The 21,451-nt window shown below is 41.0% G+C and overlaps 1 protein-coding gene across 1 annotated transcript in view; it reads right to left on the bottom strand.

The window, feature by feature from the left end:
• The window catches only part of LOC119728943, a 288,712-nt gene that overhangs the window by 206,221 nt on the left and 61,040 nt on the right, over positions 1–21,451 (bottom strand). Inside the window, exons 8-28 of the mRNA XM_038201391.1 lie at positions 21,178–21,297; positions 20,761–20,856; positions 19,982–20,112; positions 18,696–18,864; positions 18,461–18,549; positions 18,086–18,290; positions 16,930–17,058; positions 16,331–16,408; positions 15,421–15,582; positions 14,615–14,719; positions 14,003–14,098; positions 9,358–9,480; positions 8,138–8,284; positions 7,332–7,486; positions 5,545–7,106; positions 5,037–5,200; positions 3,738–3,910; positions 3,197–3,335; positions 2,516–2,694; positions 1,717–1,960; positions 469–669 (exon numbers count right to left, since the gene is read on the bottom strand). Of these exons, the coding sequence (XP_038057319.1) occupies positions 469–669; positions 1,717–1,960; positions 2,516–2,694; positions 3,197–3,335; positions 3,738–3,910; positions 5,037–5,200; positions 5,545–7,106; positions 7,332–7,486; positions 8,138–8,284; positions 9,358–9,480; positions 14,003–14,098; positions 14,615–14,719; positions 15,421–15,582; positions 16,331–16,408; positions 16,930–17,058; positions 18,086–18,290; positions 18,461–18,549; positions 18,696–18,864; positions 19,982–20,112; positions 20,761–20,856; positions 21,178–21,297 (4,467 nt within the window). The remainder of the gene's footprint in view (positions 1–468; positions 670–1,716; positions 1,961–2,515; positions 2,695–3,196; positions 3,336–3,737; positions 3,911–5,036; positions 5,201–5,544; positions 7,107–7,331; positions 7,487–8,137; positions 8,285–9,357; positions 9,481–14,002; positions 14,099–14,614; positions 14,720–15,420; positions 15,583–16,330; positions 16,409–16,929; positions 17,059–18,085; positions 18,291–18,460; positions 18,550–18,695; positions 18,865–19,981; positions 20,113–20,760; positions 20,857–21,177; positions 21,298–21,451) is intronic.

Raw genomic sequence — 21,451 nt, 5'->3', positions numbered from 1 at the left:
AAATGAAATTGATTAAAAGAAAAAATATACTTTCTGAAAATATCCAACATCACAAATCATTTGAATCAATTATGTAAGGATTTGGTGGGTTTTTTTAAATGGAGCAAATCCGTACATGAATAACAAGCAAGTTATGTATGGATGGAAAATGCAAAAAAATATGAATGCAAAATTTGAAAAAAAAATTATGCAAGTGAAACGTGGCATTTTTTCAAATTTTTTTTACAAGCTAAGTCTCATCCTATCTTTACAATTTTTGTAGTTGTATTTATTGCAAATGCTCTGCTTGTGCATGTGAAACATGTCAGTTTTTACTATGCTTTTCACAAGCCATGTTTAATCCCATCCTTACAATTCGCTAGGTATATTGGTTGCAACATTCTTCAGTAGGTAAAAGTGTTACATATCCCAAAGTGTTACGCACTTTTAATGTTTTGTTTTGTTTTAAACAAACCTTTTTTTTCTTACATTTTTAAAATTTCCGGCGGAATGGATGGTGTCGACGCGCAAGTTCACGCGGGCCACCAGGTCACGGTAACGCCTGTTCAGTCGTTCCATGTCCTCGCGGACCAACCGCGCACCCGGTATGTGGCCGTCTTTTTTAGCCACAGTGCGGGGGTGGTGGTGCTGGATCTTGGCCTTGTACGCTTCCACCATGGAGTCGTACGACTGAAAGTGAAACAAAAGCAAAACAAAATACTGTAAGTAACGCCACTTATGCAATTCCAAAAAGTAATTACCATGCAACAAGTAACAGTATTTCTTTTCGTACTATGGAGTTATTTCTCTCAAACTTATTGCCCGTTCATGTGTCTTATGGTGTCTACCGTAGCTAAACTTTACCTTTGCATGCTCTAAAAAAATCTTTTCTCTTTAAAAATGCCAGTTATTGTTCTTTTTCTACACAATTTGAGCAGCTGAAATAAAACAAATGCACCCAACTGTATGCGGAGAAACTTTTGGCCAATCATTGCACTTGCGCACATCCAAACAGGTTTAAGAATGGGATCAACAATAGGGGAGGGTACCAACGAAATGAAAGGGAAATTCTTATTTTGTAGAGCGTACAGAATCCTGAAAACTTTGCACCGCACCATCATTTGAAGTTGGTTTTTATGCTTGAACTAGTTCTAACTCTACGTCCATCTTCATACATAAATAACAGTAGAATGCAAATTTGGTTACGATTTCCCCCAATCGACTTGTCCACATTCACACGCCGTGTTGAAATAACCAACTGGTTTCAAAATTTCAAATTTTCAACATTTCAAAATTTCTTCCTCTAAAACGGAGCCAGCTCATTCGCTTACGAAAGAAAACGAAATCAAAACCCATGGTAACACCACCTGGGTCTTTCCAATAAAAAAGTCTTCTCCCTTCAAACCCACATTAACTGGTTCCCAGCTAAACATGAACTCATCCAATAAAAAAAATATCAAAAACTGGTTCCCAACCATCCTACACTCACATTCACTTAAACCAAAAAGCAACCGGTTCCCGTCTACCTGTTCACTCACTCAAAAATCAAAATGAAACTGGTTCTCAACCACCACAGACTAATCCACTTTAAAACAAAACGCAAGTGGTTCCCCGCAAAAGAAAATTCAATAAAAACCAACAGAACCTGGTTCCCAACCTGGTTCCCAACCACCACAGACTAATTCGTTTTAAACAAAAAGGAACTGGTTCCCCTCAGAGAAAATGACTGTTACCCACCTGGGCCTGTCCAATGAAAACCTCCCCCCGCCCGTTGGCCTCCATCATGTGGTGCTGGTGGCGGGCCACCGACGTGTTGAAGTCGCGCGCCGCCACCAGCTGCTGCTCCAAGTTGAGGGCGCCCTTGGCCACGTGCTCAAACTCCATGAGCGTGACCTCGGCCTGCGAGATCCAGTTGCTCTCCCTGGTCAGGAGGTTGTTGAACTCTTGCAAGAGGTCGCCCGATTGGGTCAGCCTCTTTAAGCTGCAACACAGAAGAAGAAAAAAGACAAAATTAAATCAAAATCAAAATTCAAACTCTCAATAAAGACTGTAAAACTTAAAGCATTTTGCTAACTCTTTGACACTGCATCTGCAGCAAAACTAAGAGCAAGACAGCATGTTCCTACCTTAATCTTTTTAGAAAAATCCTAAACATTGCTCCAATTTCTACTTTTGAGTCCCCCATGACAAAATTGAGCTATACATGTAGATATACTTTGAATAAACATGGACATTAATGCATAAAAAGGTCTTGCGCCTGTACAAGCTGAAACCAACATTCAAAAGGAACCTAAGTAATTTGGATATTAAGACAAACAAAAATGGTGTTTAACTTGAAAAACAAAGATTTTTTCAATCTTTCCTTTTAAAGCTGCTAACATCTTTCAAAACAATTTACTGAAGATGTCCCAAACTTCCCAGCGAACGTTTCTCTAACCCAAAAGTGCAAATGTTGGCATTTCTTCAAGATCTGATGAGTGTGACACGAAAGTGATAGCGCCCTCACAGGACCATGCACAAGGGCTCGAGTTCTCACCGTTCGTGCGTCTGCGTGCAGACATCCTCCCACCTTCCCATGATGCCATGCACCTCGCTCTCCAGCCTCTGGACGTCCTGGTGGGTGGGCGTGGTCTTGGATAGACTGCGCACCCGCGCCATTTCGTCATTGAGCTTGTCCACCACGGGCTGGAATGGCGGAAGTGTTCTTTGTAAACCCTGCAACGAAGAACAAAAACATTTAACCATGACGTTTTTAGCTGTAGGCAGGATTATAATGGTTTTGTCATGGTTGATTTAAGTACCCTCGATTTCACACAACCCAATTTGTACATTCACCCACAAGTCCACAAAACCCACATGGCATTTTACCAACAATTCTACGAAACCCAGATTTCATTTTTACCTACTTCCACATAACCCAATTTGCATATTTAACATTTTTACCTATAATTCCATACAAGCCATACACATGCATGTGTGTATATACCCACAATTCCATACAACCAAATATGTAGATTTACCCAGAATTCAACACAACTTAATATTCATTTTTACCAACGATTCTATACAAATATGCATATTTACCCACAATTCCATGCAACCCAAGAAGCCCATTTACCCACAATTCCAAGCAGCCTGATATGCGCATTTCATTCCCTGTCATATGGCTACACACACTTTTTCCCTGGCCCTGTACAATGAATAAAGAGGGTCTTACCTGTATTTTGTCCAAGTGGTCCTGATGTTTATCCATATCACCGGGCATCCTGCCATGTAAGGTCAGGACTTTTTCACAGCTGGTAACCACTTCGCGTGCTCTGTGCAGTGTATGCACTATGTCGGTTACCAGTGCAACTCTGTTATGCAACCATAAAAAAAAAAATCAGCTTCAAAATACTGACCCTCTTCTTAAAGTTAATTAATATGTAAAACAGTCTTTTTCTCTATCTCTTCAATATTTCACATTTATTCAACAATATTCTAAAGCAATCAAATGTCTACTTCTTGATTACAATATTCATTTGAAGGACAGACAAAAATCACAGCAAAATCAAGACATAACAAAGACAATCTTTTACAAGAAATAAGGCAATTTCAAAATTCAACCGATTCTGAACTAGAGATAGTACAAACCTCAACCCAATAATAATAATAATAACAACTGGTTGGGTAAAAACAAGCCTATTAGCTGGAAAAAAAATGATTCCAAACAAACAAATAAACAAATGTGGAACGAACAGACCAACAGACAGGCCTACCTCTCGGAGCACGCGTTGGAATGACGGACTAGGCTGTCCCACTTTTCGTTTAGAATGTGGAATTTTTCGGCCAGTTTTGGATACTGGCCTTCCCGCTCCTGGAGAATGTGGGAAACGGCGTCGCTGATCCGGTCGTAAACCGGCTGCAGCTCGGCCAGATCGTAATGGAATGTCTGCGGCAAAAAACAGGCAATACACACACGATCACTAATAGAAACTTAACATTTGTGTGGTAAATCGCTAATAGAAACTTAACATTTGTGTGGTAAATCGCTAATAGAAACTTAACATTTGTGTGGTAAATCGCTAATAGAAACTTAACCTTTGTGTGGTAAATCGCTAATAGAAACTTAACATTTGTGTGGTAAATCGCTAATAGAAACTTAACATTTGTGTGGTAAATCGCTAATAGAAACTTAACATTTGTGTGGTAAATCGCTAATAGAAACTTAACATTTGTGTGGTAAATCGCTAATAGAAACTTAACCTTTGTGTGGTAAATCGCTAATAGAAACTTAACATTTGTGTGGTAAATCGCTAATAGAAACTTAACATTTGTGTGGTAAATCGCTAATAGAAACTTAACATTTGTGTGGTAAATCGCTAATAGAAACTTAACCTTTGTGTGGTAAATCGCTAATAGAAACTTAACATTTGTGTGGTAAATAGCTAATAGAAACTTAACCTTTGTGTGGTAAATCGCTAATAGAAACTTAACATTTGTGTGGTAAATCGCTAATAGAAACTTAACCTTTGTGTGGTAAATCGCTAATAGAAACTTAACCTTTGTGTGGTAAATCGCTAATAGAAACTTAACATTTGTGTGGTAAATAGCTAATAGAAACTTAACCTTTGTGTGGTAAATCGCTAATAGAAACTTAACATTTGTGTGGTAAATCGCTAATAGAAACTTAACCTTTGTGTGGTAAATCGCTAATAGAAACTTAACATTTGTGTGGTAAATCGCTAATAGAAACTTAACCTTTGTGTGGTAAATCGCTAATAGAAACTTAACATTTGTGTGGTAAATCGCTAATAGAAACTTAATATTTGTATGGTAAATCGCAAGTCTAGTCACAAGTCCAGTCATAAGTCAATTACAACTAAATCACAAGTCCAGTCATAAGTCAATTACAACTAAATCACAAGTCCAGTCACAAGTAAATCACAAGTCCAGTCATAAGTCAATTACAACTAAATCACAAGTCTAGTCACAATTAAATCACAAATCAACATAAACGGTTCCTCAATTCACAAATCGAAATTTCAGTTAATGGGAAACAAAATATGAAAAGGCACCTGAAAATCACTATGTAGTACCCTGGCTTCTTCCATTGTGTGAGGGAGGGGTGTTTCAACCATGGATTGGAGTCTTTCCTCAGCTTTGTACAGCCTTCTGAGGAATGAATCGATGTCTAGCATGACCGTTTCAACTATTTGCATGTCTTCTGAAGAAATCGAGGCTTAAAAAAAAAAACAGAAATAGACTTTTGTCATTGGGTGACAACCTGAAATTACACTTGAAAGAGATGGTATTTAAACACTCAGTAAAGAAAATAGAAAATGAAAGTAGCATTTCAAACTGTGAAAAAAAATCACAAATTTTACAAGTAACAACGTGAAGATATTGTTATTTTTTGGGATGGTTTATATCTGGAAGACAGCAAAATTAAAAAAGCAGTTGAACCATGAGGCGCCCCATAAAACTCCAGTCAAACCTTGAGTTACCGCCTGTTTAAATTCACAGTGTCCCATTATCAAAGGCAAAGCAACTCAACAAACAAACAAAAAATGATCAGAACTCTACCTTGAGATGCATTGCTCATTTCATCAATGAGTTGGTTACAGCTCTCAACCTCCCTGGCCAATTCCTGAGAGACAAGGTCCAATTGCCCTATCTGACTTGTATCTACGTCTTCAATCATATGAGCACGCTGTTGCTCTCTTATAACTTCACGCTGGTCCTCTTGTCTTTGCGTGTACTGCGTCGACACTTGCTCAGATGTTACGTATTGGTTTCTTGTTACTTGCTGATGCTGGAGTCTTTCTCGGGCTTCCTGCTGCATCAGTTCCAGTTCGGAGCGTCTCGGAGTATCATGTCTTGGTTCTGGCCTGGAGGACTGGAACTGGTCAGTGAGGTCTTCTAGTTGGTGTAAGCGGCTCTCAATCCCGCGGGGCGTTGAGGCACGCACCTGATGCGGCGAGATGCTTTCAGCAACTTCTGGTTGTCTGGGTTGCTGCGCTTGGCGCTGCCGTCGCTGTTGGGCAGCCACAGCGGCTTGCTGCGCTACTAAACGCTCGTACTGCATCCCGGCGGCGGTTATCTCTTCCCCGAGCCTCTGCCTTGCTGTCAGCTGGGCCACCTCATCCAACTTGCGCCGCTTGGCTGCAATGTGCTCGGCACTCTCCCTCTCCGACTGCTCGGCCTGTTGAGCGACAGCCATCTCAAAGTCCAGCCTCTCTAGAGCCATCTGTTCAGCAAGCCTCCTCTCTTCTTCCTGTTGCCTCTCGAGGGCTAGCTGCTCAGCTCGCTGCTGCTCATAGGCAATCCGTTCTGCTTGCTGCCGTTCGGCCTGTTCTGCTAGCTGGTGCCGCTCCAGTCGGGTCCGTTCGGCTCGCTGTCGTTCGGCTTCCATCTGCTCTTGCATCACCCTGATTTCCTCTCTTCGCTCCATCTCTAGACGCTCCCGTCGTTGATGCTCTTCTTGGACCATCCGCCGCTCCAGGTCCATCTCAGCGGCTTGCTGCTGCTGCTCCTGCTGCTCCTGCTGCTGCCTCCTCTCTTCTTCCAGTCTCATCTGCTCCGTGTTCTCCTGGAATTGCTGCAGCATGGCATGGCGTTTGGCCTGGGGGAAGGTGCCGCTCCGATCCGGAGCCATCTGGGGTGCTCGGCTCTCGTGACCCAAGGTGTGCTGCTTCAGCGTGACCGTCCGGTGAGTGTGGATCTCTGGCGCAGCCATCCTTTCCAGGGGGGCTCGCTGAGGAATCTCATCCGGATAAACCTCCTGGGTCCGGATTTTCCTGGTCGTAACCGTCCGGTGAGTCTCCCCGTCTGGCATTTGCTCCGTTATCTCCTCCGTAATGAACGTCTGACCATCTTCCGTGGTCTCCTTTCTGGAAGTCACAACGCGACGGGCCGAGGTTGATCTCGTGTGAAGCTCCTGACCATTTTGCGTACTCTGTACAATCTGCTGTTGCTGAGGCACTTGTTGGGTATGTTGGACCGTAGTCGCCGTTCGTCCGACAGAGTCAATGCTCTGTGTGGACTGCCTCTGGCTACGGCTCTGACTAAGGTGCTGGATCCATTGCTGCATTCTTGTGTGCGTTGAGCTCCAGAGATCAACTAAATGCTTGAACTGTGCCTCAAGTCTGCATGAATGAAATGAATCAATGCAAATTCAGAAGTCATCATATGCAAAACAGTTTCATCAAATGTAACCATAAATGAACTGACACTGTGACAGAGAATACGAACAATTAGGAAGCAATGTTACCTTTTTTGAAGGAGTTGGTATATTGGTGGTTTTTTTTTTCAATACTCTGGCTAGCTTTTTTTTCCCATGTAATTTCCGGGTAATGGATTATTGTACTTACTGTAGGGCGTGGTCTACCGCCTCGTTGTTTGGGGGCGGAATGAGGAAGCATACCCCTGGTACGTTCCCCTCCATTCCGGCCCGATTGACCACCCGCCACTTGGTCCGATTGCTGTTGTCAAGCAACATGTACTCCTCGCCTTTTACCACATTCAACTGTAAAACAGGAATTCAGATAAAAATTTACAACTGTAAACTTCCTTCAAACCATTTCAGAATCAATTTTGGCTGAATATTATTAATATTTTTATACAAGCTATTAATATTTTCATACAAGCTATTCAGAATCTTTCAATAAAAAAATCTTCAAAACATTTTCATGCAAGTTATTCATATTTTCATACAAGCTATTCAGAATATTTTCAAACAGACTGTTTTATTTTCATAAAAAGCTATTCATAAAATATTCATACAAACTTTGCACAACTTCACCCAAAGCTTTTGATACTAATTTTCAAAAAATATGAATATACATGGTAAATAGATCAATGAAAATCTGTTCCAATTGACCAATAAACGAATGAATAACCCAAAAGAAGAGTTTTAATCGATGTTTCTCTATTTTCCTTAGCATACTAATAGAGGAAAGATTTCATTGACAAATGTGAGGTTCTCATGACATATTTTCCACTCAAGAATTTAAACTCGGTACAAACTCATGACTATCGCCCTCTAGAGGGATGAGCAAGGCGCAGACAAAAAAAAATATTTAAATTTAAAAAAAAAATTTAAAAAAAAAATTTTTTTTTAATAATAATAAAAATACCAGTAAAAATAATAAAAAACCAAAGATTTTCATGTACTTACATCAATACCAGGGTAATCGCACACAGCGATGACTGGGATTGGTTCGGTGAGGCGCTGGCGTCGCTTTTTGAGGTGCACAACGTGCCTGCTTCTCTGAGCGAGATCACGCAAGATCAACTGATACTCTTCTAATCTTTGTTTCATTATCTGTTGGGAAACACACAAGAAAAAACAAATACATGAAAAAAATTTTAGCTAGTGTCAGTGAAAAAGAGATATGAAAAGATGATTCTGTGTCATTGATGTAGAGCACAAAAGGCGCTGGACGCCGGTAAGGTTTTTTTCTTCGATAAAAAAAAACAGGATACCAGTGAAAAAACAAATTAATGTGGTGTGTTCACTGCTTTTGGCTGGTTCTCGGTTAAGTTTTGGCATGACATTGATGATGGAATTCTGAACTGGGTTGTGATGGCAGTGTGGATATCGACTTAAGTCAGACTCGAGTCAAATTCACAGCTGAATTTAAGGAGGGTCCCGCTCCTAATTCAAAAGCTGAATTAAAAAAAAAAATTGAAAATCTAGCCTGCATCAAATTTTTTATTCAATTTTAAATTTGGAAAGTTCATAACTTTTTTAATGCTATTAACGAATGATCTATTCAATTTTAAAATAGATTTTTCCCAAACAAAACAGGGACCTTCCGTGTAATGTCTTGGAAAAAAAAGAAACATGTGCTCAATTTTTTTCCCCAGAGTCTGCAAGTTCTAACAGTAAGAAAAACCTCCCTCCTAAGGCCAAAAAAAAAAAGTCTCCGGTTTCTGGTATGCGCGCGCGTCGCCGTAGCCATGCGCGTCGGCAAAATGAAAATGGTTTTTTTTTCATTGAAAGATGATGTCTCAAAACCACCAAACTCACTGGTTTGACTGGAATCCTGCTGCTGCACAATTTTAACGTGTTTTTAGATGGGGTTATGATCGAGAATAAGCTTTATGTGGCCTCTCTGGACTCCCATATATTTGCACTAAGTTTAGTCGGGCACCATTTGCAGTCATCAGCCGACATTTGAAGCAAAAAAGTCAGGTAAAAAAAAAAAAAAAGCCGCGTCGCCGAACCACTTTTTGGACAAGCTCCATACCAGAAACCGGAGACTTTTTTTTTTGGCCTAACAGAACAACTGCAATGATCCACTTTTTGGGTCGACAACTTTTTCCTTTCTCCTGTATGATAACCCTCGTTTGAATCAAATTAAAAAAAAAAATTTAAAAAAATTCACTACTCACCGTTATTTCTTGGAGCATTTGCTGTGTCTCCGCTTGTGACATTTCTTTCTTGTCCAATGCGGAGACCAGAATTTCTTGCTGTCGGGCCATCCACTGCTCAAACTCTTTCACGTCGTAAAAGTACTGCAAAAAGAAGACAAAGAACCCACTTGTGCAAAGTATCGTCTTGCGAGCCCGTCTGTTTTAAACATTTAAGATTTTGTTTAAAATTCATATTTAATTATAACTTCCTCTAATTTATCAGAAAGCCTTTTTTTATCTCTGGATCTTTTCAGTATACTTTTTTGGGTTGAACTTTACAAAAAGGTTAATGTGCATCATTAAGTTAGTACTGAATTTAATACTAGTAAGGAGTTTAACGGGTTTAAGTTGTTTGGATAATCTTTCTAAAAAAAAAAAATCTTGTATAAAATGTAGAATTTAGGGAAATTAACTTAAACATTATTGTTGCGCTCACAAAATGTGAACAGGACCAAGTTTAAGAATTGGACAAAAAGCAACCAAAATCGTCCAACTTGAAAATTTCTGCGGTCATTTACAAAAAAAAAGGGTTTAATTATGATACGCTTAAAACCCATATTTCGAATTACGTTTTTGGGACTAAACCAATTTGTAAATGCCTATTATACAACTAGTACTACCATGATCGCTATTGTGTATGATTACTACGTGCAGTTTACATTGTCAAGTCACAATACATTTTTGACTGGGCTCCACTGACTTTTTGTTTTTTCTTTTCTTTCTAAAGAGTGAAAACACACCTGAGACATATTGACAGAGCCAGATTATAAAAAAAAAAGAGCTGATCTCATTCTGCAATTACCAACTGGACCTGTTTTTCATATGAAAATGTCCCTTTTTTGGCTTAGTGCTGCCGAAACCACAAGCAAGATTTTACACTTTTTTTTTCCCTAAAAGTTTTTAAAGGCGCAATTTCACAGTAAACAACTCCCGATTTTTTGTCCCCTCTTTTCAAATCATAATGGTATAAAGATGATAGGTCTGGAAATGGATGATCCCATCGGTTTCGCAGGAATGAGTTCAGTTAATAATAGCGACATGGATTAGTACGTCATAAAATGAACGAAGGAAGAAAAATGATCTGGATATACTGACACAAAAAAAAATCACGAATTCAAAAAAAAAATGCCTTCACCATCATGGAAAGATTAACCATGGAATAACTGAATACAATATATGGACTAATGAAAGATACACATACATATCAAAAAGGAAAAATTAACTGTGGCTTAGGGATATATACATTTTACAGCATTATTACAGGAACCACTTACCATGCAAAGACAACACGGATGGGGGGTTTACCGAGCAAACCGCACAGAGATTTCGTGGGTGGGTTGTGGATATGGTGTGCCAAAGGAATTCCACGAACAATAAAGGTACGGAAACGAAAGACGGGGGGATATCGATACAAAATACGGAATGACGTCAGGTTGGGCATGCAGGGTTACAAGACTCAGACAGCACCGAATCAGAGAGGAAACAGTAGACACGCCATTTGACAAAAGTTGGTCGTTTTCGTTTCCTCGAGATGTCATGCACACATGTACACACCGTGCGTCGCCGTTTTTTTTTTTCCCAAGAGCACACCGAAAGACATACGATATCATGCAACATTTTCTACATATAAGACAACATCATGCACAAAAAAAACATTCATCCTGAGGAGACCACAGATTTCATGCAAGTATACCAAAAAATGGCAAAGATATGTTCAAGTCAAAGATGGATCGTTTCGTTCTTCCCTTCTATCATCCGGAACTGAAAAAGCTTGATGAACTATTTTACTGAATATTTCTACAACTAGCTTGTATTTGGTTTTGGCATCGTTGCTGCAAAGTGTTCAGAGAAGATAACATTTTTAAAAGTCTCTGTTCAAACTTCTTGTGTGCTGCGCTTAGCATACCTCTTTTTAGCATACCGGTACCTAGCTATTTCGGGGGACAAGTCAAAATAATTTATGCACAACTGGAAAACTCTTTTCCTTTTATCATTTGACAGAGTTTTTTCAAGTTACAAGCAAAAAATGGGGTGACCTTTTCTAATAATGAAGTACATGTATGTGAAATGCCTGCAACTTAGGACGGTGCAAAATGCTGCACTCAACAAACTGTATTGTACATTTAAAAAAAAAACACCTATATCGAAGTATTAAACCTGAATTTTCTTATTGTGATTATCAATAAATGTTCAGTTTAGTTAGCAATACCGCATTAAGACATTAGAAAACCTGCACGGGTAGAAAACTTTCTACTTTTGAATAACTTCACAGACCATATAGTGTTCATTTTTTTTGGGGGGGGGGGGAGTGAGAATGTTATTTATTCAGTGCGCCAACACCAGCCATTTGGTGAATATGCAAATTTATGCTTATTAGGCCTAATCACGATAAAGTCCAATCACAGCTCTTCAACTGTATTCATAGCAATCCAAAACCCCCATATGACTGGAATTAACTGTTAAAATGTCAGATCATGCAAAATACTGTTCTAAGATTTATGCAAGCTTTTTTTTAAGGGAAAAATTAAGTTGTTTTTGAGTTACTGCGTTAATATTTCATGCGAAACATGAGGGACCAGTTAATAGGTTTTGAGTGTTTGTGAGTGTCGCATATCATTTGCATAATAAATGCAGCATGGGATGACAAACAGGTGGGAGTGTGAATAAGCAGACCATTGAACACTGTTACCACACGTGTTAAAAAAACAACAGGTCCAGTTAGGTATTAAACATCTACTAAACGCATCTGGCTTTGAGGAAAAATAGAACCCCGACCTAATCAAAATGTACGGTGACTTAACAATGTCTAGTAAATAAAAAAATGAGCATTTTCAAGCTTTTGTGACTATTCAGACAATGAAATTTTGGAAGTATTGTACAAATGAGTAGTGCTAACTAATATGAGACAATAAAGATCGTGTCAAATTCTCCCATTATCAGGATTATGAAAAACACTAATGTAAAGAACTCTAGAGTAAAAAATAGGAAAGGGGGTGTCATTTGTTCATTGTAGTGTGCTGGTGAGCTAGGGTATGTTTGCAAAGGGTGTACACTGCACATTCACATTAACCAGCGAATTAAGCAAAGCAGGTGTCTGGTGAAAAAAAATCATATTTGATCCACAGCATTAGTAAGCCAAACTTGGTTTTTGGAAATTAAAACTCAAATTTATCAAAAATGAAAAACGCCAGTTCAGCAGTTTTCAACAGAAGGTTTAAAAAGCTTGTGAAAGTTGGTAGTAGGGCTTGATGAGTACAAGCATAGAACTGTGGAGCATTGTTCCTTTTCTTGTTTTTTTTTTCTCTCAAAAAGTAAACCAATTTATTTTAACTTCAATCTTTCGGCCCCCTTGCTATGAAGTTCCGTGTAAAATAATCGCATGTTCGAATCCTGCACCCTATGTATGTGGGTTCTTGTACCCAACTGTGTTTGGATTGTATAGCACTGACAAAAGTTGTATTTGCTCATTTGTGGTATAAACATTTCTAAGTACTAAATTCTAGAAGAAACAAGTTGGCTCTAAAGTACTACCGAGGAGTCATACTATTTCCTTCTTTTGTCCTGAGAGTTGACTCGTCCCATAAGGTTTGTGCACAGAAACTGAGGACTTGGGCTTACATGTAGGTCCTCAGAGTTGACATGTCCCATAAGGTTTCTACACAAAAAACTACTGAAGCCTTGGACTCAGGTCCTCAGAGTTGACATGTCCCATAAGGTTGTATACAACAACTGAGGACTTGGGCTTGGCTCCTCAAAGTTGACATCTCCCATATGGTTTGTTTGAGGACTAGGCCTTAACATCTCTTGTATTGGGTTGGTAGTAAAAACTACTGAGGACTTGGGCTCATACCAAATAAGATTTGTGCACAAAAGCTGAGGTCCTCAGGGTTGACATGTCCCATAAGGTTTGTATTACAAAAATAACTGAGGACTTAGGCTTAGGTCCTCAGAGTTATTTTTATTTTAGGTATTTGTTTGATGTCCTCAGTTGAAAGGGATAACCTTTACATACTGGCTTCACATAAGGGGTCATATGGACAACAATCTTACACAATTTTTTTATAAAATGGATGTAATGATGTTTGAAATACAGACTGGAAAACAAATCTTGATGTTTGACAAATATACATGTATGGGTATCTCTTGAAAAAATGTGGTGGGGATGACGGGTGTGTGTGGGTATTTGTCAGGCACCCCAGGGTTAAAGCTGGCCGGTGTGTATGATAGTTCCTTTATCTCTCCCCCTGGGTGGGGCTGGAGTGATAAAGCCCATATCTGGTTGGGGCAAGGATGGGGCAAGGTTGGGGCATGGGTGGGGCATGGGTGGGGCATGGGTGGGGCATGGGTGGGGCATGGGTGGGGCATGGGTGGGGCATGGGTAGGGCATGGGTGGGGCATGGGTGGGGCATGGGTGGGGCATGGGTGGGGTTGAATGCGAATATGTGGTGGATTGAAAACACAAATTGTTTAACCCCTTGCATGGCAATGGGCAAGTGTTGTTCAATGACTGTTATGTGTCAGATTTAACTGCTTATCCCTTCTACCCCAATGGGGGGAGGTTGAGGGGGGGGGGAATGTTGAGGGTGGGGTTTGGATGGACTGGGGGTGGAGCTTGAGGGTTTACCTGGAAGTACTCGGCGGCATACTTGAGGTGCGTCTCCAGCGAGTTGGCCAGCTGGGTCACAGTGTTCCACTGGGACTGCATGGCAGACATATGGTCCTGGGTCGCAAAAAAGAGCAAGGTGGAGAAAAGGGGTTGGAGGGAAATTACCAAAGGAAAGACAGAGAGAAAGAAATAGATCAATAAAAGAGTCAGGACTCGACCAGAGATACTAGTTTCTGGGATGTTCTGGACTGGTTCTAGAACAGAACTTTGGAGTCAAATGTTCTTTTTTTTAAACGGGAGTTCAAGTAATTTTGTCGTGAAGTTTTGGGATCTTACGCAATAAAGATAATTGAACTATTTAACACAGAAATAGGTGGGATATTTAATATATATATATATATTCATTTTAAAACATTAACATTCCCAGCAAAATTTGCCAGAGTTGAAATGTGTTCGAATTGACAAATTCCCGTCACATATCATTGCCGTAACGTCCAAAATTCTGATTCGTCTTTGTTTTTGCAAAGATGGTTTTAGAGCGATGTATAAATGGTCTAGGTGGACTTGATACACAAAATGGGTCACAAAGCTTTGGCAGGGGGGGAAGGAAGGGAGGGGGTGGGGTCTCACTGAAATGCAAGGCTTGGCAGGGTGGTTCTCCACCATCAGACGGTCCCCGTGGTTCTGAACCGACGTGAACTGGCGCTCACGTCCCTGGATCTCTCGCATCAGTGTCTGGGGAACAGGGGAAAAAAAACAGATTTAAAGGAGTTATAACCCAATCGAGTTCAACAGGCAGCAACTAAGGTTAAACAAGTAAAAGGGGATAAACAACTATGGTGGCTCGACTTGAGACTAGACAGGGAATTTCCTGGGTAGCGCTGCCAAACTTCCCAAGACCGGATTTGTCTCATCTTGTTGACAGTGATCTGTACCACCTTGACGGCTTCAATAAGATACAAGGGACGAACAAAGATGGTGGCTCCAATTGAGACTAGACTGGGAATTTCCCAGGTAGCGCTGCCAAACTTCCCAAGACCGGATTTATCTCATCTTGTTGACAGCGATCTCCACCACCTTGACATTTTCAATAAGTTACAAGGGACAAACAAAGATGGTGGCTCGAATTGAGACAAGACTGGGAATTTTCCAGGTAATGCTGCCAAAGTTCCCAAGACCAGATTTGTTTCATCTGGTGGACAACTACATCTACCGCCGTGGCGGCTTCAGCAAGTTACAGGGGACAAACAATGATAGTGGCTAAATTTGAGACTAGGTTTGGAATCTCCTGGGTAGCGCTGTCAATCTTTCTCAGACCGCATTTTTTTCATCTAGCGACCCCTGCCTCTGCAATGGCTTGACCATGCTTGCCAGGGTTGGGACCGGATGAATTCAGGGGACAAATCCAACGACTTTACTAACAACTTTATACTAACCTTGTAGTGTTTCTCTAGTTCGGCAATGTTGAGGTTCTTGGCGCTCCAGTCTCGGTTGGCGTGTTCGTCCTCCAGCTGGTTCATCCACATCATCTCCTTGGTGGCCAGCTGGACAAAGTCCAGGAGGATCTCAATGTCCCGCACGCGCTTGACGGCCATTTCCTGGTGGTGGGAGATAGTAACTCATTAGGAAATGTTATACATTGTATAAGGTTCCCATACATTGTATAAGGTTCAGGGTTCCCCCAGAAATCTTAAAATGGCATTCCATGACTAATCCAGAACAATATTAGAGTTTTCCATGACCAATGCCTAGGCTGTTTCTTTTTGGCATCTAATGAGCTTATTTAAAAATTTTCAGCCCTTTCAGCCTTCCCATTTGGCACAAGACCACTCAGCACCGCAAAAGCATCACAATGGTGCGCTTAACACGCAAGTAGTATAAAGCATACATGCATGAAGAGGAAGTATAGTATTTAAACTGGAATACAAACTGGAAGACTGCCACAGCCAAATATTACGCATCATCACGTACGGTTTGTGCAGGATTCCTTGACTTTTTTTCTTGGAATATCAACGTTCCATGTCTCTGCTAACAAAATTCCATGCCTTTTTCACCACTTTATGTAATAGCTTCCACTTCCAGGATTTTCAAGGATATTTCCATGACTGTGGGAACCCTGATACTAGGAAAATGTAGGTGTGTGTGTGCATTTACAAATAAGATCTAAACAAGTGAATATAACATTTAGGGAGTTTTACAAAATAAAATTCACAGCAAAGAAAATACATCTGGTGCATAGATGTTCCGTCATAAACGTTGTCATTGCCTATGTCTGAGTCAGTCAAGAAACCTTCCACAGCAGAAAACTGGACCAAAAATAAGAAACGATAATTTGATTGGACCTACCAGGAGTTGCTTGTAAGCATCTTCCACGATGGCGATCTGCTCCTGGTTACGCTGCAATTCCTCTCCAGTCATGTTGGACTATTCAAATATAAGAAAAAACGTAAAGTGGTCAACATTTTCAGTTCAACAAAGAAAGGTGGCAGAAGTGGGATTCAAACAGGACCTCCTGAACGCTGTGCCAATGGTGGTGTGTCCCACGTGAGCTAGCTAGCTATGCAATGGCAGTTCTCCAAATTTGAGGTGTGCTAGTAAGAAGCCAACAAAAAGCCATACAAACCATGTTGCCGAGGATTGCTACGTAATGCTGTAAAGCCGCCGCAACAGTAGTGGTCACTGTCCACAAGGTGAATCCAAGGGAGACTTTGGAACTTCGGCAGCGTTACCCATTCTGGGCATACCTCATGCGCGCAGGCATTACTTTGAATACAGCATGAGTGAGGTATGCTCGGAGTTCCTGGGTAGCACTGCCAAGTTCCAAAGACTGGATTTGATTCATGTTGATGATAGTGCCCTCTACCACTGTGGCGGCTTTACTGCGCTTTCCGGAGACTGTCCCTTTTAGGGGAATAAAATCCAACTCAGTCTTGAACTTAACTTACCAGGACGCTGCGACACTTGGAGATGTTGCGCTCGTACTCTCGTATGGCGTGCAGCTCTGCTTTGCTCTGCTGCAGGGCTTTCTGCACTTTCTCCAGATCGTCGCCGTAGCTGGCAACTTTCAGAGAAGACTGTCACACAAAGACAGATAAGTTATAAATGATTTCAGTTGGTAGGCTGCTGTAAAAATTGCTAAAATGACACCCTCTATGCAGATATATGCTGGGTGATTCCAAAAGGCATAATCAGTTTGAATTCTTGAACAAAATCCGTGCAAAATGCTAAGGAATTTGAAAACAAATTATCAAAAGATTTTTCACTGATATCAAAAGCTAATAAAAGCAACCAAGGTTAAAAAATCTTGGTCAGAATTCTTAGGTTTTTTTGCAATTTGAGGAATACAATTTTTGCTTGGAATTTTTTTTTCCAATCTCAAACAATCAGAAAAAATTCTGTTACAATTAATGGAATAACAGAGTTAACTAATCAAAACTTATCAAAAATGGTGTCTCACTCAATATCTCAATTATGTCGTGTATTTGAATGACTTCAATACCCACTTTGCGGAACACAACTGATAATAGTTGTGTAATTTGAATAACAATGCATGTGTTGTTTGTTTTGCGTAAACTCAGCCCTTCCCAGGATAACCTTATGTGTCGCTCCAAGAATAACTCCATAAAGCAATCACACGATAACAAGAAAAGATACCAAATCACAGAAAAGAAAAAAAAAAGAGTTACAAACCATTATATACACCAAGTGGGTTCGACAAACAATGCCACACTTGTTTAGTTTTGTTTTCTCAAAACATTGACCAATCCAGCTTTGTCTTAGGCCATCAGCCTCGGTCCAAAAATTTTGGCCACCGGTATCAAATGAGGGGAATAATCGTCATAGCGATTTTTGGCAAGGTGTACACCTCCAGAGTTGGAAAATATGTGATAGCATTGCAGCGGTGGCAGCTTTTTGGGTGTTACTACCCTTTTTTTCAAAATGTCCATCAAAATGCTTGTTACCACTCTAGGGGTGGTATACCTTGCGCATGCGCACCATAATCATTTATGCCCTGATTTGATACTGGCCAAACCCCCAGGCTGATGGCCTATCTCGGCTGCAGTAGCCACAGCCACGAGAGGCCGGGGCGCGGTAACCTACCTCCTTGTTCTGGACCCATTTGTAGCACTCCTTGATGAACTGGTTCACGTTGCCCTCCACGAAGCGGCGCTCAGTGCGCATCTCCACGCGGCGCTCCAGCTTGACCTGGTCGCCTTGCACCGTGGTGCGGGTGGTCACTTTCTGGGTGGTGCCGGCGATCTGGAAGTTGCGCAGCGTGGCCAGGCGCTGCTGCAGCTGCTCCAGCCTAGGCGACAATAAAACATAAATACGGACCATGTTGTTGATATAATAAAACAAAAACATGCCCCGAGTCCACAGACACAATGAGCAAGGGGTGATAATAAATCATAATCCATGAACATGTCCACATACTTAGATAGATGATGACAATTTAAACAACTGGACTCTACTCACTTTCTAGCGAGCTCAGCCCCGTTTGGGTGGTTGTTGGTCCTCAGTTGGGCAACCTCCCGCATCAGGATGGCAATATTTTTGTCACAAGTCTGCAAAAAAAAATCGGACAAATTTCAGAATTTTGATTGTCTTGTGGATGACCTGTGTTTTGACTTGTGGTTTGACTATTCATATGAATTGTGATTAAACTTGTGACTAGACTTGTGATGGGATGTGACTACGACTCTGCTCTTACCCGTGAGGCCGATTCGATGTCGTCAATGGTGTTGCGCACATCGGTGGCCGTCATCTTGTCAGCTTTGCCCTCGGCGTCGTGAATCCTGCTCTGAATGGTGTCCAGGTCAGCCGACACCATGGGGATCTGTCGGCTGACCTTGTCGGCCAGGGCGTCCTGTTGCTCCATTCTGGAACGCAAAATTCAGGGGGAAAACTGATCAAGTCAGTCAAAGTATACCAGGCTTGAAGTTTTTGGGGGTCAACCCGAGAAGCCACAACCTCAAAGGTTATAGGCAGAGCTACCTTAAAATGATTGGACAAATATCTTAGATTTGTATATTTGATTCAAGTCTTCTCGAATTTAGATAAATCGTAGGCTGAATGGATGCGAGAGGAATGTCAATTCAAGAATTAAGTTACATGAGGAGAAACAGCCACACTTAACGCCGCTATAAAGAACACCATACTCAACATTCCCTATGAGGAACATCCCCTTCAGCTCCTGAATTTATTGACAATTAAAATGAACAACGGTGGTGAAAAACTGAAATGACACACAACCGCTATACAGAACAATCTTTTGTGGACCAAACTGTGTTTGTTACTGAGAAGTTCTAAAAGCGTCAGCAAAACATTTCAATATGCACTTATGTGCATGTTAAAGCTATAGTCCATCATTTGCAGCCATCCGAAAAGTAACTGGCGTAATTATTGTTGAAAAACAAGCTTGGTTGAAAGATAGTAAGGGAACTAAACTCCCTGTGAAATTATTCCTTCTGGGAAGCTGTCATTTTGAAGTAATCAACGAAAGAAGGCATTTCCAACGGTGATTCTTAAGAAGCACCGTAGGAAAATTTAAATTAGTAGTTCGTTTTGTTATTCAGCGCAGCGCGCACAAGTATTGGAACGACGCACACACGCGCGCGCGGTTGTTATAATTCGTCGGATCAGTGCGCTACGTCGCGAATGGCTGCAATTCAAAACAATTCAAAACATGATTCAGTAACTTTTGATTTGAAATTGAGATCTTAGAATGCTGTTTTTCTCGATATGTACAGCTGAAGCTTAGCTGAAACTTCATCAGGTTAGTTGTTCAGTATCCTTCATTAGATTTTGAACCCTTTTGTTGCTTCAAACGAACAAAATGCACAAATTACAAATGATGGACTATAGCTTTAAAGGGCTTGGCTACAGATTGCAATTATGCACGTGTCTATGGATGTGGCTTAATCCACATCCCATAGACATGTGTGAAACTGCTAGCCACAGCTAGGTGATTCGGACACGGCCTTAGCCTTCATGTACCTGCGGAGTTCCGAGTTGAGGATGTGCTCTCGCTGCTGTATGGCAAGGTTGCAGCGGTCAAAGGCAGACTCTACGTTGTTGATGTGCAGGCCAGTCGGGGGACGAAACTGGCCTGTGGATCTGGTGCTCCTCTGTGAAAATCGACCAAGACGCAATGTCAAATTTTCCTTTCAAGCGGGTAACGTTATTGACTTCTTGCCATGAACAGAAATTCAGGCAATGTTGTATTTAGTAAGGAATATAGGCCATGTTCAACCCGGGATGGTCAAAAAAAAGGAAAACGTCCAAAACAGGTCATGTCCAAATGTGCAATGTCCAAAATGGAGCACATCCAAAATGGAACAGGTCCCAAATAGGCCATGTCCAAATGAAACGTGTTCAAATGAGGCATGTCCAAAAAAAGCCATGTCCAAAGAGAGCCATGCCAAACAGTCCTTTAAAAACAGGGCATGTACAAATGAGGCAATGTACAAATGAGGCAATGTCCAAATGGGCAATGTCCAAAACGGGCCATGTCCACAAAGGGGCATATCCAAATTGGCCACGTCCAAAATGGTCAGGTCCACAATGGGCAATGTCCAAAACAGGGCATGTCAAAAACGGGCAATGTACAAAACGGGCCATATCAAAAACAACCGTTTTCTGTGAAAAAGGCTTTTCACCGAAGCACTCTTATGCCAATAGCTGCAGCCATAGACAGAAAAAAAGGGGGGATTTCATGCTTTAGTGACCAAAAAGTTTTGTGAGAGTCTTGAAAGTTATGAAGAAGCCAAGCTCACCTCCACATCTCGGAATTTGTTGGCGATGCGCTGCTTCTCAGCCTGTTTGGTGGGGACCTCCTCAGACTTGAAGCGATTTAGATCAGCTAGAGCTCTCTGTTGTAAAAAAAATTACAAGGAAATTCAAGAAAAACTTCGAAATGACATTGTTGTGGATATAATGAATATAATAACACTAAGCATTTTTGCTTAGCAAAAACAGGTTTATACCTGTTTTCGCATTCACTTTCAAACTAAGCCTTCACACGTCAGGGCCAAAATTTCACTGACCTACTTAGGATGGAACTTTAATAAGCACAAAATATATTTGCCTGGTCACTTATTATTTCAAAACTAAATGTGGGCCTGTCTCATTCAAAAGTGAATAACTTTTGGTACTGCTGGAAAAATAGCATGGCTATTTTCTTTTTTCTTTACCTTGATTTCAGACGTAGATTGGGGAATACTACGGTCTTCCATCATGGTGGTAGTGCGCTTGACCCAGTCCATCATCTGGCGAGCCGGCTGAGCGTACACCTCCCACTGGGGATCAGTGCCCTGAAGTCAACACACACACAAAAAGTTTACATTTATTATGAGCCGATGGATTACCGTACAGTAGTGTATTTTGGTTGTTCAGGAATGATTACTAATGAGAATGCATTGCCAGGTAAGTGAAGCAATAAGAAATTAGATGTAATTTTTTTTTGGG

Source organism: Patiria miniata, unplaced genomic scaffold (genome assembly GCF_015706575.1).
Source record: "Patiria miniata isolate m_02_andy unplaced genomic scaffold, ASM1570657v1 HiC_scaffold_20, whole genome shotgun sequence".
Classification (NCBI taxonomy): domain Eukaryota; kingdom Metazoa; phylum Echinodermata; class Asteroidea; order Valvatida; family Asterinidae; genus Patiria; species Patiria miniata.
Note: the sequence above shows the minus strand (reverse complement) of the source record. Positions and strands in the feature narration are given on the sequence as shown.